The 18,550-nt window shown below is 42.3% G+C and overlaps 1 protein-coding gene across 6 annotated transcripts in view; it reads left to right on the top strand.

Annotated features, from left to right (window-relative positions):
- Window positions 1-18,550, top strand: part of SV2B (synaptic vesicle glycoprotein 2B) — a 173,594-nt gene that overhangs the window by 91,194 nt on the left and 63,850 nt on the right. For 5 of the 6 annotated variants that reach the window (XM_038532755.1, XM_038532753.1, XM_038532754.1 and 2 more), the window contains one exon: window positions 9,498-10,344. In XM_038532755.1, coding sequence (XP_038388683.1) covers window positions 9,804-10,344 — 541 coding nt within the window. In that variant the 5' untranslated portion in view covers window positions 9,498-9,803. Of the gene's footprint in view, window positions 1-9,497; window positions 10,345-18,550 lie in introns of those variants that run through there. The other variant, XM_038532758.1, reaches the window with a different exon arrangement.

Raw genomic sequence — 18,550 nt, 5'->3', positions numbered from 1 at the left:
TGTACTCCCATTTAATTAAAAAAATCAACTCATTCTTATTAACAGAATACCTTTACTTAGGAAGGAAACTATATCACTCCTGTAACCATAGGGTAACTATAAAAACAAACACAATGAAAACAACACAGTGTTATGTTACTGATGTTCAGCCAGATACTGTTCCCTGCTAAAGGCTACGAAGCTAATCTTGTTTGTACTTTGTTGCAAAAGTTTCTCACTTTGTTGCAAAAGGGCAATTCACTAGTTAGCAGGTAGGTGGTAGAGCTGTACTGGTCCCCCAAAGAAGATTTTGATGTCCCTGACTATCAAAAGGGATTGAAAGAACATTGAAAATACAATCACCCTTCTTCTCTGTGATTCTATGGTATTTAATCCTATGCTTGAACATCTTTTGAAATGATGTCAGGTCCCACAAAAGATATAGCATCTTCCACTTTGGGAAATGCCAGCCTTAGGCATCAATCATTTAGGAGCACAATATTAGCTCATGACTACAGGGATGTGGGTCAGGGTCAGGATCCCCAGAGAAGGGAGCTGACTAGGGTGGTGGGGAGAGGTGGTCAAGACCCTGGTCTGGGAGTGAGGGTTGGGGGTGGGGATTCAGAGCAGGGTTGCAGCAGAGTGGAGTGCTAAACATCCAGAAGGTCTCACCTCAAAGGTTGCAGATTTGCTGCTCAAGTAGTAGGGTGAAGGTAAGGCTCTTATTGTCATTTTGGCCCTGTTATGCATTGCTGCAGAGGTTAATAAATATGTAGAAATGCAGATCTATGTGTTGGGCATTGATATAACAATAGCTATTTTTGCTGAGCTCTTATCAAATGTTTCTGAACATATTGACTCATTTAATTCTCATAACAACCCAATGAATAAAAATCTGTATTCTTTTCATTTCACACATGAAGAAACTGCAGCCTAAAGGTTAAATAACTTGCTCTGATTTTCTGAGCTTATAAGAAGCAAAGCTGGTATCTGAAAATGTGTGCGGTGGGCAAGAATTTGCTTTATAACATTACCCAGGGCAAGAAAGAACGTTAAAAGTGTTTTTCTTCATCAAATCGCAAGTAGTGTTGATAAGATGGCCATTATCACTCTTTGTAAAAGCTTCCTTCCCTGCTCTGCTGGACCACTTATGTGGTCCCCTGAACAGAGGGAGTGCCTGGCTCACAGCCCATGGCTATGGCCACCATGGTCCTTGTTCTTGCTGCTTCTCAGGTCTGCCTACAGGAGCCAGCTTTGCACCATCTGCTAGGCAGTTTTAGTGTGGATGAATACAGTGACACCACTCAACAATTTTGGTTTCTGTTTACGGATTGTACGACTGGGTGGGATCCACGTGGCTGGTCTCAAGGCTGCAGGGTTAATAGTCTCCATAGATGTCCCCAGCTCTTCCCCATCCAGAGTGATGCCTACAAGAGGGACTGGGGTCTCCTCTCAGGGAACTCACTTCCTACTTCTTAGAGTTCCCCTGTCCCAGAGCTTGGGCACCTCATCTACATGTCAAAACACCAGTACCTGTTGTCTTCCCTTTTAGCTTAGCTCCTGGAGGGCCTAATTGTGTGAAGACTGGGTAGGAGCCTTCTTTGGTCTTGCCCTTGAATCGATAACACACATAAATGTCACCTGCTTCCTGAGGAAGGAAGAACATAGGGCAGAGATTCTTGACCTTGAGTAAGCACAAATTACCTGGAGAACTTGCTAGCAAAACAGATATCTGTCCCCTTTTTGTTTCAGAAGATTTGGAATGGGGTCCAGGAATCTGTATTTATCTGGCACAAAATGATTCTCCTGCAGGTGATTTGAGGACCACACCATGGAAAACATTACTTGCCTTTAGCACACAGAGGAGCCAAGAGGGAGAAAATTAGCATTTCAGGGAGTACCAGGCAAACATTAACATCTTAACAAATCACCCTGCTGGAGACATTTGCATAATAAAAATACATATTTGTAATATATAATATTATGGAAACTACTGGTAAAATGATATGAATATATGATTTGCTTAGCATTTTCCCCTACTATTATAGTGCAATCATTTTCTTCTTTTTTTTAAATAGGTCTTTCAAAGAACATAATTTTTATAACATGGTAATATTTAACTGTATGAGTATGTGAACATTTATTTACCTATTCCCCATTATTTAATATATGCTTGTTTTCCAGGTTTGATGTTCTAAATAATGCTTTGTTTTTTTGTTTTGTTTTGTTTTTAAAGATTTTATTTATTTATGAGAGACACACAGAGAGAGGCAGAGACAGGCAGAGGGAGAAGCAGGCTGCATGCAGGAAGCCCAGTGTGGGACTAGATCCCCGGTCTCTAGGATCACGCCCTGGGCTGAAGGCAGTGCTAAACTGCTGAGCCACCCGGGCTGCCCTAAGAGATAGGACTTTAACTCAGGTTCTCTATCCAGTGATCTGGTGATCTTTCTCTTACCCAGCTTACAATGTTTTATACTGAGTCCTCCTGACCTCTCTCAGCACTCATTTTTTATAGGACTTACACAATTAGGATAGGAACTTAAGGAAGAGGTGCCTGCAAAGCTAACTGACCCATTGAACATCTGATTACTACCCACTGGAGTTTGTTGACTACCCTACCTCTTGTTCATGTAAATAGGATTGCAGCAAGATTCTCAAATAACATTTACTCACAAACCTTTATATGCCTCAGTTCCCCCTAAATTCCTACCAAATAATTTCAGGGGTGCTCAAGTCTAGCTCATGACTTGGTGTATTAGTCCTTCTGGTCTAGGTTGTCTGCCATTTTCTTCTGCCCTGGCTCACTAGAGTGAATCTCCCTTCAAAGCCAATTGCACTTGAGGGTACAGCTACTGGTGATTCCTGCCAATGGGGCCAGAGAGTGTGCCCAGCTTTCCAGGGGTGAGTGTTGAGGACATTAGTATCTTTACTACGGGGACCATCCTTTATTATTGCTTGCGCTGAAGTTGCTACATTCCAGGCTCTTGATACATCACCAAGATTTGACTGAATCCAGTGAAAAATCTGAGTTACGCATTTCCTCCAGTTGTGACCCATTGGGCTGTGACCAGGCTGTGCTCCCCACTTCTCTCTTCCAATAGGAAGCTCTTGGTCCCACATGCAAGTAGACTTTGGGATGCTCACCAAGTGGGCTTTCAAGACACGAGAAAATCATAGGATGAATATACCTACAACTATAGGCACAAAATCAGTGTGTAACTGTTCAGAAAAGCCTGGATTCCATGGATGTTAACACAGGTTCCAAGGAAAAAGAGTTGGTGATTATGGGAAACACTGATTTCAACAAGTTAAATGGATTTATTTTGGTGAGGGAAAGAACACCAGTTTTATTGAGGTATAACGTATATACCATTAAATCCAGTCATGAGTGTACATTTCAATGGTTTTTTAGTAAACTTATGAAGCTGTGCAACCATCACTACAATCCAGTTTTAAGACATTTCTGTCATTCCCCCAACCCAAATTTCCTGAAGTTTACTTACAGTCAATCCCCACTTCCACCCCTCGCTTTGGCAACCAATAATCTGCACTCTGGTTCTATGGATTTTTGTCTGTTCTGGACATTTCATATCAATGGAATACTATAATATAAGGCCTTTGGTGTTTGGCTTCTTTGACTTGGCATAATGTTTTTGAGGTTCATCCATGTTGTAGTATGTATCAGTACCTTGTGCTTTTTTATTGCTGATGATTATACTATTGCCTGGATATACCACATTTTGTGATGGATGTTTGTATTGTTCCCAGTTTGGGGCCATTATAGATTATACTATTATCAGCATTCCTGTATTAGTCTTTAGAGTGGGCATATGTTTGTTTTTTATTTTTTTTAAATTTCTCCCAGGTAGATTCTTAGGATGGAACTGCTGGCTTATTTTGTAAGTGCATGCTTAACATTTTAAGAAACTGCCAAACTGTTTTCCAAAGGAGATGAACCATTCTTCATTCCTAACCCCAATGTTTGAGGGTTCTGATTCAGCACATCCCAGCCCATCCTTGCTATTGTCTGTCTGTTGATTGGAGTTGTTCCAATGGGTATGTGGTACAGCTCGTTGTGGTATTAAATAGATATCTATTTAGGTCTTTCACAGAGTTTTCTTTTTTTTTAAGATTTTATTTATTTATTCATGAGAAACACAGAAAGAGAGAGGCAGAGACATAAGCAGAGGGAAAAGCAGGCTCCATGCAGAAAGCCCGATATGGGACTTGATCCCGGGACTCCAGGATCACGCCCTGAGCCGAAGACAGACGCTTAACTGCTAAGCCACCCAGGCATCCCTTTCACAGACTTTAACATAGAAATGTACAGTTTTAATCTCCAGAAGAGAATGGTGAATAGGATATGCCATGTTTCCTAAACTTATTTGCTCTTGCAATTCTCTCCCCCTCCTCCCCTCACCCCTCCTGAAATGGGCTTATGAAAGGCCTAACATTCTAGAGCACACATTTTGGGAAGCATTACATCATTTTATTATAATATTATTTTTAGCTTTGTTCTTCGTGATATTTAATTACATGCAAGGGTTTACCACACAGTGATGCTGAGTCGAATAGCACAGACCCCGAGGTTCAGAGAATGTGAGAGGTGAGAGAAGAGGCTGACGTGGTTAGGGCTGGCATACATCTGAGAGCAGTGGTTTTCAGGAGGAGCTAAATGTCAGTTTGTTTTTCTCTTGTATTTGGTTCCCCAGCATGGCCCAGATGGACCCCCACATCTCAAGCAGAGCTGGGCTGGGCTCAAGCTGAGATCCTGGCTACATTTTAATTGTCAACGCGCAGTCAGATAATGATCATAATGACAGCAACAACAACGGTAATTATATCAAATTTACATCAATCACATCTGCGCCAGGCACCAGGCTGAGCGCTCTTCATGGGTTATCTCAAGTGGGTACTTTTATAGTCATTTTACAGATAAGAAAATTGAGGCACAGAGTGGTTAAGAGCTTGTGCCCAGGTCATAGGGCGTGGCAGTCAGGACTTGGACTGGGGCCCTCTGACACCGGTTTGTGCTTTTGAACCACTCTGCTCTGTGTCCCACCACCCCACCAGAAAGGCAGTCTGAAAGATGTCTGGAAAAATATTTTTGTTTGTTTTCATTATACAGCAACTGGAGCATTCTGGAAAGATTTCCTGGCTAGAGTTTGCACCCCTCCCTAGAGTCACCACCATCCTAGTCACCTCATCTTCTCCTTCTCAGCTGACAGGAAATGTAGCACTTACTCTCCTGTGGGAGTCTCCTCATATCTGTCCTCCTCTTCTCATGGCCCCCACCTTTATCCTGGCCTAACCTCACCTCTGGATTATTACTCCTCCCCTCCATGAAAACTTCTACTTAGTTTTCATTGTTCACAGGTTTTCTCCTAGAAACCAGGCCACGTATCCCCACCAGGGAGATCTTTCTAGATCCCTGCTCTGCGTGACACACTGCTCTGCCCACTTCAACAACTGTCATGGCTCCCTTTGCTCAGAGGAAAATTCTCAGTCCCAGAGCAGGGTGTGCAGACTGACTGATCTTCCCTCCCCCAGTGTATCGCCTGTAAGCCTCCCTTCTAGGATCATCCACTATAGGCAGGTGCTTCATTGCTGCCCAAACAAGTTAAGCCATGCTCTCCTCCATAACTTTACTGATCCTTGTTCTCCAGTGTGCAATGGCCTCCTCTCCCTTCTGGCTTCTCTGAGCCCTTTCCTGCCCTTGACAGTCCCCAGCTTCTAGGATGCTAGCACATCCCAGCGCATAAACAACCCGTCCCTCTTCTGAACCACCTTGGGAGAGCCTACGATTGTGATGTCCTAGCATTAGTCTTGTTCACTGTGAAATGAGTTTGTAATGATACTCCTTGCCTCGTAGGGTTGTTGTCCTGGTTAAAAATTCAGGATACATATGATACACTTAGCATAGTACCTAGCACAAAGCCACAAGGCAAGTATTTGATAAATAAAAGATAATATTATTAATAATTAAGATTGTCATTTTTATTACTGCATTGTTCTTTCTAACTCTTCCATGAGGGGTGGATGTCTTGAGAATGGGGCTCAAGTCATATCATATTAATCACAATGTCTGAAGCACCAAAGGTCCTGGGGGACCTTTGTGGAGGATGGGTGCACAAAGCCTAACCAGGGTATCGGAAGCTTGATGCCACTCTTGGCTCTGCAGGTAACTCCATGTGTGACCTTGACTTATCTCTTTGGAGTTCAGCCTCTCTCCCTTGTACCTCCTCTTTAAGGTTCTCTGTGAACCTGCTTCAAACCTAATCCCTGACATCGGTTCTCCACGTTAACTTGGACACATTCTTTATTCCTCCCTAACCCTCAGTTTTCTTCATCCATGAAATGGAGAGAATGGTTTTGCTTCACTACTGGCTGTGAAGATAAATGAGTTTGCTTTTCGGTACATAGTGGCTCTCGTGCTTCTTTTGTTATTGCTGGTTAGGTTAATGTTGAATTCATTAGTTTCTTGGCTGGGGCTGCCATAACCAAGTACCACAAAGTGGGTGGCTTAAAGAAATTCACTGTCTCATGGTTCTGAAGGCTAGATATCCAAAATTAGTTCCTTTGGAGGGCAGTGAGGGAAACTGTTCCAGGCTTCTCCTCTAGCTTCAGGTAGCCTTAGTTATTCCCCGGCTTGTTGATGGTGGCACTCTCCCGGTGTCATGTCATCTTCCCTCTATTCAGATCAGTATCTGAGTCCAAATTTCCCCTCTGTATAAGGTCATCAGTCATACTGGATTAGAGCCCACCCTAATGATCTCATCTTAACTCAATTACTTCTAGAAAGACCATATTTCCAAATAAGGTCACATTCTGAGGTCCTGGGGATTAGTGCTTCAATATACCTTCTTAGGGATTCACATTTCAACCCATAACACTGAAAGTGATTAAAGATTATATTCTCTACGAAAAGCTTTGCTGGAGAGATAACTTGGCATTTCTCAATGGAAGAGAAAACAACCCTACAACACCCGACAGCAATTCCTGTCTACTCTACTGCGCTTGCCATTTGCAGCAGTTCATTTCACTGGATCAGATAAGTGGAATCAGCTTCAACAAAGATCCGTTTCTTTCCACAAAGCAAATCCCAGGACCTCTGCCCCTTGTGACATTTCCCACATGTGCTTTTAGAATTGCAAATCTATCATTCCTGGTTCATGACATTTTTTGCAGAGCCCCCAGGATGGAAATAACACACCAGATCTCAGGCAGTTGGCATTCTTTCTCTGTTTTTTTTTTTTTTTTTTTTTTATAGCATTCTGTGAAACTCTCATGCTGTTTACATGTGATTTATATTCTTCCTGTGGTTCCTAAATGGATATAATAAAAACATTTAGAATATTAATCTGACATGGTTCAGGCCAGCATGGTCTAATACAAATGTATTTACTAGAGATGGTGAAAGTCTGAAAAGATAAAGTGAGAATCAGTCCTTAGTAAATCTTTCTTGCTGGCTCCCTATGACACTGTTTCTGAGAGGGGTGTCCCCTGGAGTCCTTGGGATGTTTGTGGAAAATGTAGGTTTCCAGGTCTCACCCACTGCTCTGCAAGTTCAGAGGCTTTGGAGGAGGGGTTCCAGGGTTTGCGTGTCTAATAAGTGCTTCAAGCCGCTGTGGTTTGGGCCCACCCTTCGTCTGAGAACCACTGGTCTCCGGCATCACCCAGAAGTGTGTTTTGGTTTTGAGTCACATGAGTTCCAGAGCTGGAGACTGTCCAGGGCTGAAGGTGGGGAGAGCCAGGCAGGTAGGCATTGGGGCAGGGGGCCCAGGGCTGTGCCGTCAGCATCGCGAGGATGAGTGTGTCCTGTCCATTGTGGGGTGGCATCTGCTGAATGTGGCAACAGATCAGTGTGGATTTCAGATGGAACAGGTTGACCTGTAAAGGTTGATGGCATGTATATATGACAGCAGGTGGGTTGACCTGGGGAGTGGGTTTCTGGCAGTTCCAGTGAAGGTGTCTGGCAGCCAGAGAGAGCTAAAGTGGGGTCAGGTGTATGGGATGGGCCTTGCCTCTGCCCCTGAGGGCTGCTCAGGGAGCAGGTGGGGCTCCGTGTTGCCCTGGGGAGCTGTGTGAAAACTTGGACTCCTGAGCTTGAACCAGCCCCTCTGTGTGTGCTGGGAATCTGTATTCTGAAGTCCTCCAGGTGATTTAATGTGACAGTCCCTCTGAATAGCATTTGGGAAGCACGGGTGCCATGGAAAGAATTGACTTTGGGAATCAGCAGGTCTGGCGTTGACTCCTGGCTGTTTGATCTTGACCTAACTCCATCTGAGCCACAGTTTCTCTATTTGTAAAATAAAGTACAAATATTTTCTTCTTGTTTTGATCATTGTGAGAATTAGGGAGAAGGGATGTGGCACATTTTAGCACAGTTTCTGGCACATGGTACACTTCATGTGGTGGTGGCTCCAAACCTCATAAGAGCTGTGTTTTGAAAGGATGTGATTGGGACAGAATGTGCCAGTCACTCTGTAGCAAGTGGCCACGGAGATTGACTTTGGCTCTGATAGCACTAGGTCCTGGTTTCCACAACTGAGACTAGAAAAAAAAGAAAAAAAGAAAAAAAAAGAATGACAATGTCAAGGCTTAAATAGTGTTTCCCACTCAGGTCTGATACTGTCCCAAGCATTTTATGAACGACCTTATGAGTTAGCTAGTATTGTTATCCCCATTTTACAGATGAGAAAATGGAGGCTCAGAGAGACGTGAGCATGGTCACACAGGTCTGACGTGGTGGAATCAAGCTCTCTGGCTCTGAGCCTTCAGCAGCTTTTCCAGCCAAGTTCAAGGTCACAGTGGTCCTTGACCCACAGTGCTGAGTCTCCAAGTGAGTTGGGCCTTCGGAGAAACGGTCCTTGATGTTTGCCACACCTTTCTAGATGTAAAATCGTATAGGCACTTCGTAACAAAGTTAGAAAAGCCGGCATTTTCTTAACAGAAGCTGAGTTGTAATAAACGTGTCCTGTTGCCAAAGGCTTGATAAATTCTAACAGAAAACCAGTAGCACATGGGGCACCTGGTGACTCAGTGGTTGAGTGTCTGCCTCTGGCTCAGGTCATGATCCCTGGGTCCTCAGATCAAGTCCCACATCAGGCTCCCTACAGGAAGCCTGCTTCTCCCTCTGCCTATGCCTCTGTCTCTTTCTGTGTGTCTCTCATGAATAATTAAATAAAATCTAAAAAAAAAAAAAAAAAGTAACACAAATTGTCTTATATTGAGACTCCTTTGCCCACTTTCTATTTCCTTCCTGTGTAAGAGTTGACCCCTTCCATAGATTAATCAATACCACTAAGGGCTTCTCTGACCACTGTTCTTTTTTTCCTTCCACTTTGTCTCACTGATTCAGTCTTTATTCATTTGATACGAATCCAAATGTCTAATCAAGATTTCTTCCACTTAACACGTGAAGCACTGGCATTAGTAAACATATTTAGTTCTGAGAGTATTTTCTCATAATTTCTGCATTTTGTAACACTTCCTCTCTCTCTTCTCTGTACTCCCAGGGCATAACCTTCAGTAGCAGAACAAATCAGGCCTGCCAGCAAGCTGCCAAGTCCTGTGGGCTCCTTGTCAAGGAAAACAGCTGGCCCCATTTCTAATCAACATTTCCCCCACAAAACAAAACACTGCTGGGTCACTGAAGGAGACCAGACCAGAATTTGAAACTTTCCAAAGACTTCCAATAGACATCGAATGCAAAAGGATACTTACATCGTTTTTGGATAAATCTACTCTGTTTGGGAGATAAGAGGGAGAATCAACCAAGAAGTCACACAAACAGTTTCTTCATTTACACCTCTGCACATACGATGGATGATGGTTATCGAAATAGCCCAAACCTTTACCACGGTGCAAGGGATATAGCTCGAGAGGCGACCCGACAGTCCCGGAACCAAGGAATGGATGACTACAAGTATCAGGACAACTATGAGGGCTATGCCCCCAATGATGCCTATTATCGTGGCAATGAGTCCAACCCAGAGGAGGATGCACAGAGTGATGTTACAGAAGGCCATGACGAGGAGGATGAGATCTATGAGGGCGAGTACCAGGGCATCCCTCACCCAGATGATGTCAAGGCCAAGCAGGCCAAGATGGCGCCCTCCAGGGCGGATGGCCTTCGGGGCCAGGCTGACCTGATGGCCGAGAGGATGGAAGATGAGGAGCAGTTGGCCCACCAGTATGAGACCATCATTGATGAGTGTGGCCATGGACGTTTCCAGTGGATCCTCTTTTTTGTCTTGGGTTTGGCTCTGATGGCTGATGGAGTGGAGGTGTTCGTGGTGAGTTTCGTCCTGCCCAGTGCAGAGAAGGACATGTGTCTGTCCAGTTCCAAAAAAGGAATGCTTGGTAAGTAGAAATTTCCAAAGATCATTCTCTTGTGGTGTTAAATCATGAAGGGGAAAGAGCAATAAAATTTGTATAGCACCTGTCACAATTGGGTGCCTTAAATCAATCACAATGCCTTTGCAATGTTCTCACTTTACATCCATTTGTCTTTAAGGTAAATTTATCTCAGAGACAATTAATTTGCTCAAGTTTACCCAGCTAGTAAGTACTGGAGCTTGAACCCCTGCTCAGGTCTGTCTGACTCTCAAGTTCTTGTTTCTTTTTCCAAATCCTATTGCCTTTTTGAGAGTCAGACCTCTCTCATCTTCATATTAAGCCATCTCCAAACATATCCAAATGACAATATCCAATATCCAATATCCAAATGACAAACACATTTTGTGAGTGGTAGGCCAGAAGGCCTGTTCCACTTAGCCCTCTCTGTGTCCTTCTAGAATCCAGTGGCATCTGCTACCAGTTTCTCTTGTACGTAGATGTTACTGGGCTGACTACCCATGTACCTTGGGGATGCATGCTGGACTGAACTTACCCCTAGAACCCCTGCAGGCCATTGGGAACCACACTGTGAAGGACAGATGGATTCCACAGGATGGAGGACCAGCTTTGCAAGTCAGTAATGAGACTGGCACCATCAGAGTCAAAGTGTCAGATATCAGGACATGAGACAAAGAGGATTTTAAGTTAGAGAGAGGAAGGGCACCAATGGCGTGGTATACAAGAGATTCATCATAATACAGACAAGGGTTTGTCTTGATTATTAAACATCTTGCAAACATATCCACTTCTAAATGTAAAGTCCATGCAGTTGATTATTTACCAAACATACAGTTTTTGAGAACTTCGTGTAAGTCATATTCTTAAGAACATTCAAGAACTCAAAACCTATCTAGCAACTTAGTTTATTAATTCAACAAATATTTGTTACATGTATACTGTGTGCCAGTCTCTATGTTCAGCCTTGGGGAGAAAATATTGAATCAGATTGACATAGTCTTTGCCTCTCAAGGGACTCACACAGCAGAACACACAGGCATTAACAAACACAGAGACTTATTTAATTACTGTAGAGATAAGTGCTATGAAATATCTTATGTAACTCTTTTCCCTAGTACTTGCTTTAAAGCAAGTGCTGGCAAGGGTGCCTGGGTGGTACAATCAGTTAACCATCTGACTTGGTTTTGGCTCAGGTCCTGATCTCAAAGTCCTGATCTCAGGGTCATGAGATTGAGCCCTGAGTTGGGCTCCATGCTCAGCATGGGGTCTGCTTCAGATTCTCTCTCTCCTTGCCTGTCCCCTCATGCTCTCTTTCTCTCTGAAATAAATACATCTTTTTTTTTTTTAAAGCAGTGTTGGTAACATTTTCCATAAAGACCCAGATACTAAATATTTTAGGCTCTGCAGGCCCAGATAGTCTGTCACCACCACTCAACTCTGCCTTGGTAGTGCAAAAGAAGTCATAGACAACACACAAACACATGGGCATAATTTGTTCCAATAAAACTTTATTTATGAAAAAAGACAAAGGGCTGGATTTAGCCTGTGGGCTGTAGTTTGCCAGCCCTGATATAAAGCCACTATAAATAAGGTTGGGATATAAAATAAAGAAAACATCTGCAATAAAGAATTGCTCCTGGAAGCTTTTAAAATTTGTTTTATCCATTTCTGCCTAACTAAAGGGCAATTTAAAATGATTAATGTGTCAGATATGATCGTTAGGGAACCAGAAGAGACTGAGTATGGACAAGTAGAAGGAATGATTTGAGGAGCAAGGCTATCACCTGAAGTTTTTAAACACCAACAAAATTTTAGTTGCTTTTAAAATTGTATTCTTATTTAAAAAATTCTGCTCTGTGCTTTTAAGTTTGAATCCTTTTTTTTTTTTTTTGATAAGGGCAAAAAATCCTTTTTTTTTTTTTTTGATAAGGGCAAAAAACAAACCCCAAGCCCCAAACCAAAGCATACAGCCCCTAACTTATCTAAATATTTCCAAAGCATTGATTTGCTTTGTGGTATTCTCAGCTGAAACCCTGGGTCCCCATTAGGCCAAATTGGCAATGTCAGGAATGATTTCATGCCCTCTTGGTCTCTCTGCCATCCTGGTGCCTGGCAACCTCATTAATAGAGTCATGGTACAGTTGGAGCTACTAATGGCTCCCAGGGCAATTGCTGGGAGTTGAGGGAACGGGGTCCTAATCTGGAGAGCTCATGCTTGTGCAATTTTGCTTTCGATATTTACCAAGAAGACACTATGACTCAGCCCAAGAAGGACATGCAAACTACCAGACCAGAGATGGACTTCTGGGGCTCCCTTTGTGGTCAAGGAAATGGATCCGGGGCAGTAGATGGTGGAATGGTCTCCAGGGTCCAGCATTTCCACACGCCATCTCATCTGACCTTCATGGTCACCATGGTGGTTAGAGGAGTTTTACCCCATTTGTACACGACAGGAAGCAGGCTCAGAGAGCTATATTCTAGCTTACACAGTAATTGCTGGAGCTGAGATTTCAATCCAGGTCTGTCTGATTTTAGTCTCTACTCATTCTGCTCCACCATACTACCTTTCTTTCCTACATGGTCTTTGGAAAAGAGGTCATGCCATGGGACAGGCCTCCTTTCCATGTCATCAAGCAACCCCATAGATTGCTTAGAGGACCATAGATTGCTTCCAACAGAGAGGTAACATGGTGTCATAGATGACGGGGTGGGCTCTGGAGTCTGGCCACTATGATTTGGCCACTAACTATATCATTTGTCAGTTAGTGACCTTGGGCAAGTCATAAATTCTCTGAGTTTCCTGTATGTGGACTAGGGTAATGGTACCTTTTTTTTTTTTTTTTGATAAGAACTAAATTAGATAAAGCTGGTAGAGCAACCAGCTCTACATAAGTCCTGAACAACTGTTATTTCTTGCTACTTTGTATCTTGACATTATCCTTCCCAGCATTTGCCACAAATTATATTTGCAGTGACATAATGGAGCAGCATGCATGCTGGAGCCAGGTGGCCTGGGTTTGAGTTCTTGCTCTGCCAATTCCTAGTAGGGTGATTTGGGGAAAGTGGCTTAGCTTCTCTATGCCTTCGTTTCCTTGCCTGCAAAATGGAGATGACAACAGGCTTTAATTTAAGGGTTATGTGAGGTTTCAGTGAGTTCAATGCATTTAACTTTCCTAAAACAGTGCCTTGCATGTAATAGGTGCTTGAGATATCTTGTTATTATTATTATTAAATAGTTGTTATTGTTACTAAACTGATGGCTTGATAATGAGGAGCCACCTAAATTCAGGCCTAGATCTTCCCAGGTGATGACACTGCACATTTTTTTTCAGGCCAAATTATTTTTTGTAGGCTTTTAAGGTCAAGCTGTCCTACGTTGGCCGGTAACAAGGCCTCCTCTCTTCTGTGCTAACCCAGTTCTTTCTTTCTTTCCCTTCCCTCTGTGTGTGTGTGTGTGTGTGTGTATGTTTGTGTGTGTTTAAGACTTAATTTTTTTTTTTTTTATTAGACAGAAAGAGAGCACGTGCATGTAGGGGGAGCAGCAGGCAGAGGGAGAAGGAGAAGCAGACACTCTGCTGAGCAGGGAGCCTGACGTGATCCCAGGACCCAGAGACCACAACTTGAGCCAAGGCCAGACACTTAACCAACTGAGCCACCCAGGTGCCCCTAAGACTTAATCTTTTTAGAGCAGTTTTAGGTTCACAGCCAAACTGAGAGGAAGGTACAGAGATTTCCCATATGACTCTGCCCCTATACATGCCTGGCTCCCCCCATTACCAATATTCCAACCCCCACTAGAGTGATACATTTGTTATAATTGTTTAACCCTTGTGGACACATCATTGTCACCCCAAATTTGTACTTTACTTTCAATTTAGGGCTCACTCTTGGTGTTATACACTCAATGCATTTGGACAAATGTATAATGACATGCATCTATTATAAATAGTATCATACAAGGATGTTTCACTACCCTAAAAAATCCTCTGTGCTCTGCCCACTCAGCCCTTCCCTGACTCCAATCCCCAGAAACCACTGATTTTGTTGTTGTTGTTTCCATAAGGTTGTGCCTTTTCCAGAATGTTGTATAGTTGGATCATACATACAGTATGTAGCCTTTTCACACGGGCTTCTTTCACCTGAATAATGTGCATTTACATTTCTTTCATGTGTTTTCATGGGTTGATAGTGCATGTCTTTTTAGTGCTGAATACGATCCCATTGTCTGGATGTACCACAGTTTATTTATCCATTCACCTACTGAAGGACGTCTTGGTTGCTTTCAAGTTTTGGCAACCAGAATAAAGCTGCCTTAAACATCTGCATGCAGATTTTTGTGTGGATGTAAGTTTCAACTCCTTTGGATAAATACCAAGGAGTGTGATTGTTGGATCGTATGGTAAGAACACGTTTGGTTTTGTAAAAAACTGCCAAACTGCCTTCCAAAGTGGCTGTACCATTTTGCATTCCCACCAACAGTGAATGAGATCTCCTGTTGCTCCACATCCTGGCCAGCATTTGGTGTCCTTGATGTTCTGCTTTTTGGCCATTGTCATAGGTGTGTCTCCTTGTTTTAACTTACCTTTCTCTGATGACATACCACATGGAGCATCTTTTCATATGCTTATTTACCAAATATGTAACTTCTGTAAGGTCTGTTAGGGTGCTTGGCCCATTTTAAAATTAGATTGTTTCCTTATTGTTGAGTTTTAAGAGTTCTTTGTATGTTTCGGATAACAGTCCTTTCTCAAGATGTGTCTTTTGCCAATATCTTCCAGTCTGTGACCTCTCTTCTCATTCATTCTTCTTGAATCTCTTCCTTTTAAAAAGAAACAGAAAGTGATGCCTCTAGACTTGACTCCGAACTTGATGTTCCAAGGAAGAGAATTCGGAAGAGAACATCTCACACCCCAGACTCAGGCCTCAAATCATAGAGTATTTTGTTAGTTTTCTCCCTGGAATCAAATGAATCCGTTTCAGAAAATAAGAGAAGTGTCCCTGGGACAGGTAACAAAAATATCTGAGTGCCTCTGTGCCACTTTCCTGAGCTTTCAGAAAGATGCAAGTGAGTTCCTTCAAGTGCTGTGCTTTAGTGGGTCACTCATCTAGAACTATCTCACTTGGGGAAGAAAAGTCTGTGAAAATGTTGTTAGCGTTGAAGGTCCTGCCCTGCTTACTGTCAAGCGGTCAGTCTCTTTCAAGACAAGGAAAATGCATCCATTTGTGAGTTAAAACCTTCCTTCATTATTATTTTTAAAACTACTGAGTATTACCGTATGTCTGGTATTCCCTCTGGTTGATGGTCAACCAAAGCAGGCAGGGCATAGCACACAATGAAATATATATATATATATATATATATGCTAACTTATCAACATTATTATGTGAATGGTTTCTTGGTAGTTTATTACAAAACAAGAAGTAAAACTCTGTATACCACTTTTCTGGTCTAAGATATATTTTTCATGGAATAAAATACTTTGTTTTCAAAACCATGACTTCCTTATAAAGAAACTCAATGCTAGACTGGTGCTTTAAGTAACTGCTTGTTTTTAGAGTGTGGTTCAGAACATTTCAAGGATAGATGGTTCTGGCAAGGCCTGTCTGCACACTGTGAGACAGAGCAAAATGATTTTATTTATTTAAAGTCCATTTAAAAAGTTAAAAATTAGGGGGAGGCTATCTGATACTTAATGTCCAACTGTATTATGTATTTAATTAAATTTATTTATTTTTGCAGTTTTATGTTCTGCTTTTTTTTTAATGCAAGTGTAGTTGACACAAATCAATGAGTTTTATTCTAAAGGCAAAGTTAGAGCTCACACAGTAGATATAAAATATAAAACAGCATAGGGAACCTTTCAATGGCACATCCAATGTTATCCTTATTGTACAGATATGAAGAAAACAAAGATGTGTACTGGATGGAGCTGGAGAATAGGCTGCTCTGAAGTCTGCCTCTGAGATTTTAGGTAGTTGATGAATGAATTCACATTTCTTTTTAATCCCCTTTCAGGTAATACAATGTATTTTCCATTTATAAGTAAAAAATCACTCAAAGAAATAACTGTAAAGATAGGTAGTTCAGGATTGTTGATGTTTTCAAGTGACAACCACTGTTGGCATCTCAATGCCTTGTTTCCTTGCATTTAATACTGGTGACACATAGGGCAAACCAATGGCATCCTCCTCTGCCTGGATTTGTCCATTGACACCAAAGTTTCTCCACAATTACAAAAATACTCCTTAAATTGGTGGACTAAAGGTGGACTCTTCCCACCTTAATGCTGACCAAAAGAAAGACCCATTTTCATGCAAGAGTTCCATTTTTGCCTTCAGAATTTTAATTTCCTGGAAGGGTCTAGTTGCTTGGCATGTATTTTATTGGCTCTTAGTTTTTCTTGCCATTTGCAGTGGACAGACAACTCAGGGAGTCCTACTCTTAAGACAGTAATTTAGAACCTAACAAGAGACCCCTGGAGCTTGAGGTCTGCATGAACTATGGGGCAGACACAGAGCAATGTCCCAGGGGGTAGATTCATTAGAATAAATTTTGAGCTGAATTTCCATGGCAGCTCATCCATAGGCATCTCGTCCATGGAGATGTATTTATTACTCTGCTGTCATGGAAAATTATCCTTTAATTGTTTTATGTGTGAGTTTGAGGTGAACATCAAGGCAGAACATTTGATTTATGAACTACTTTTTCTTTAGGCCCTGAATTCTCAGTGTCAGTTCCTGAAAGTAGGGCCACTCTGGGCCCTAGAGCCTGACACAAAATATGTGCTCAGTAAGTACTTACCTACCACCATGAAAATAAATACTAATGATGGTGAAATTCACTGCTAGGAATACACACACACACACACACACACACACACGTGTGTGTGTGTGTACCTGCTTTGGTTGGCTGTGTGTGTGTGTGTGTGTGTGTGTTATTTATATCAATAGGTCTGAGTCCACAGGCAATGGAGACTTGTTTAATGAGGAGCTATCAAATGCCTTTGAGGAAGGGAATGATGAGGTGGGATCTGTGATTTAGGAGGATTAGCTGCCCCAGTGGTTTTCGTACTGGGAGTGGTTCTAGAGGAACAGAATCTTAAGGATGAGAATCAGAATGGGCTGTGGCGCTTCTGGAAATGGCTCTCTAATCTGATTAGATATAGACATGATTGACCATTCCAGTAAAGAGAACACTGACCATCCATGGTGTGATGTGGCAACAGAGATATGCAAATTATCATCCTTGAATACTTTGAAGAGGCAAGGTGACCATGTACAGAATCCCTTGGAACTTTTTGTCCGGCTAATGAGTGTAATGAGTTTGGCAGGGTCAGAGAAGAAATTAGAACAGTCTGATTCGTGGAGACTGTGGTGTTTCCAGAAGTGAAACAGGCAGGAAGTGTACTCATGTTCTGTATAAGCAGAAAAATTCTGGGTAAATTGAACAAAACTCCAACTTGTATCATAAAAGCAGCATCATGTCAATTTCCAGACTTGAGCCAGTTTGCAGACCCAAAACCCCTGAATGAGGAAGAGGCTGAGTCTCTTTGAGGATGGATCCTGGTACACTACCAAAAACATTCTTTCTCACAATCTTTCCAATTGTGCACTGGGGAAATGGAAATAATGATACTTTTTGAAGATTGCGAGACATTGGCTCTGAACTGGCTCTAATTCTGGGAGACCTTAACATCTCTGTCGCCCACCAGGCAGAGTAAGGGCCCATGGAGGTTAGGTGATCAATGGAGATTTAGCTCAGGTCCCTCTCACAGAAGACTCAGTGGATCCCCAAACCCTCCTGTGGTTATTCCCCCAGTTCTGGAATGTGTCATTGGGGTAGATCTACTCAGCAATTTGCAAACCCCACATTGATGAAAAATGGATTGTCAGGGAGGCTAGAGATAGGACAGCTGACAGAAGATTACTGGAATGGTCTGGGGGAGAAATGTGCAGCCCCTGGACTGGTATGTCGAGGAAATAGTAGATGCCATCTGAGTGTTTTGAAAAATCAAAATTTTTATATAGAGATTTAAAATATTTCTGCTATAAGTACCATTTTTAATTTAATTTATGCAAGGAAAGAAGCAGAGGATCTGGGCAAAGAAGCTAGCCTCTTTTAAGAGATTTACACTTTCCCACAGCTGGTTGTGTTTATTATAAGATCAGCACATTCATAGCAAAGGGTTGACTATTACAAAGCTTATGAATA

Source organism: Canis lupus, chromosome 3 (genome assembly GCF_011100685.1).
Source record: "Canis lupus familiaris isolate Mischka breed German Shepherd chromosome 3, alternate assembly UU_Cfam_GSD_1.0, whole genome shotgun sequence".
Classification (NCBI taxonomy): domain Eukaryota; kingdom Metazoa; phylum Chordata; class Mammalia; order Carnivora; family Canidae; genus Canis; species Canis lupus.
This window is presented reverse-complemented; position numbering and strand designations above follow the sequence as displayed.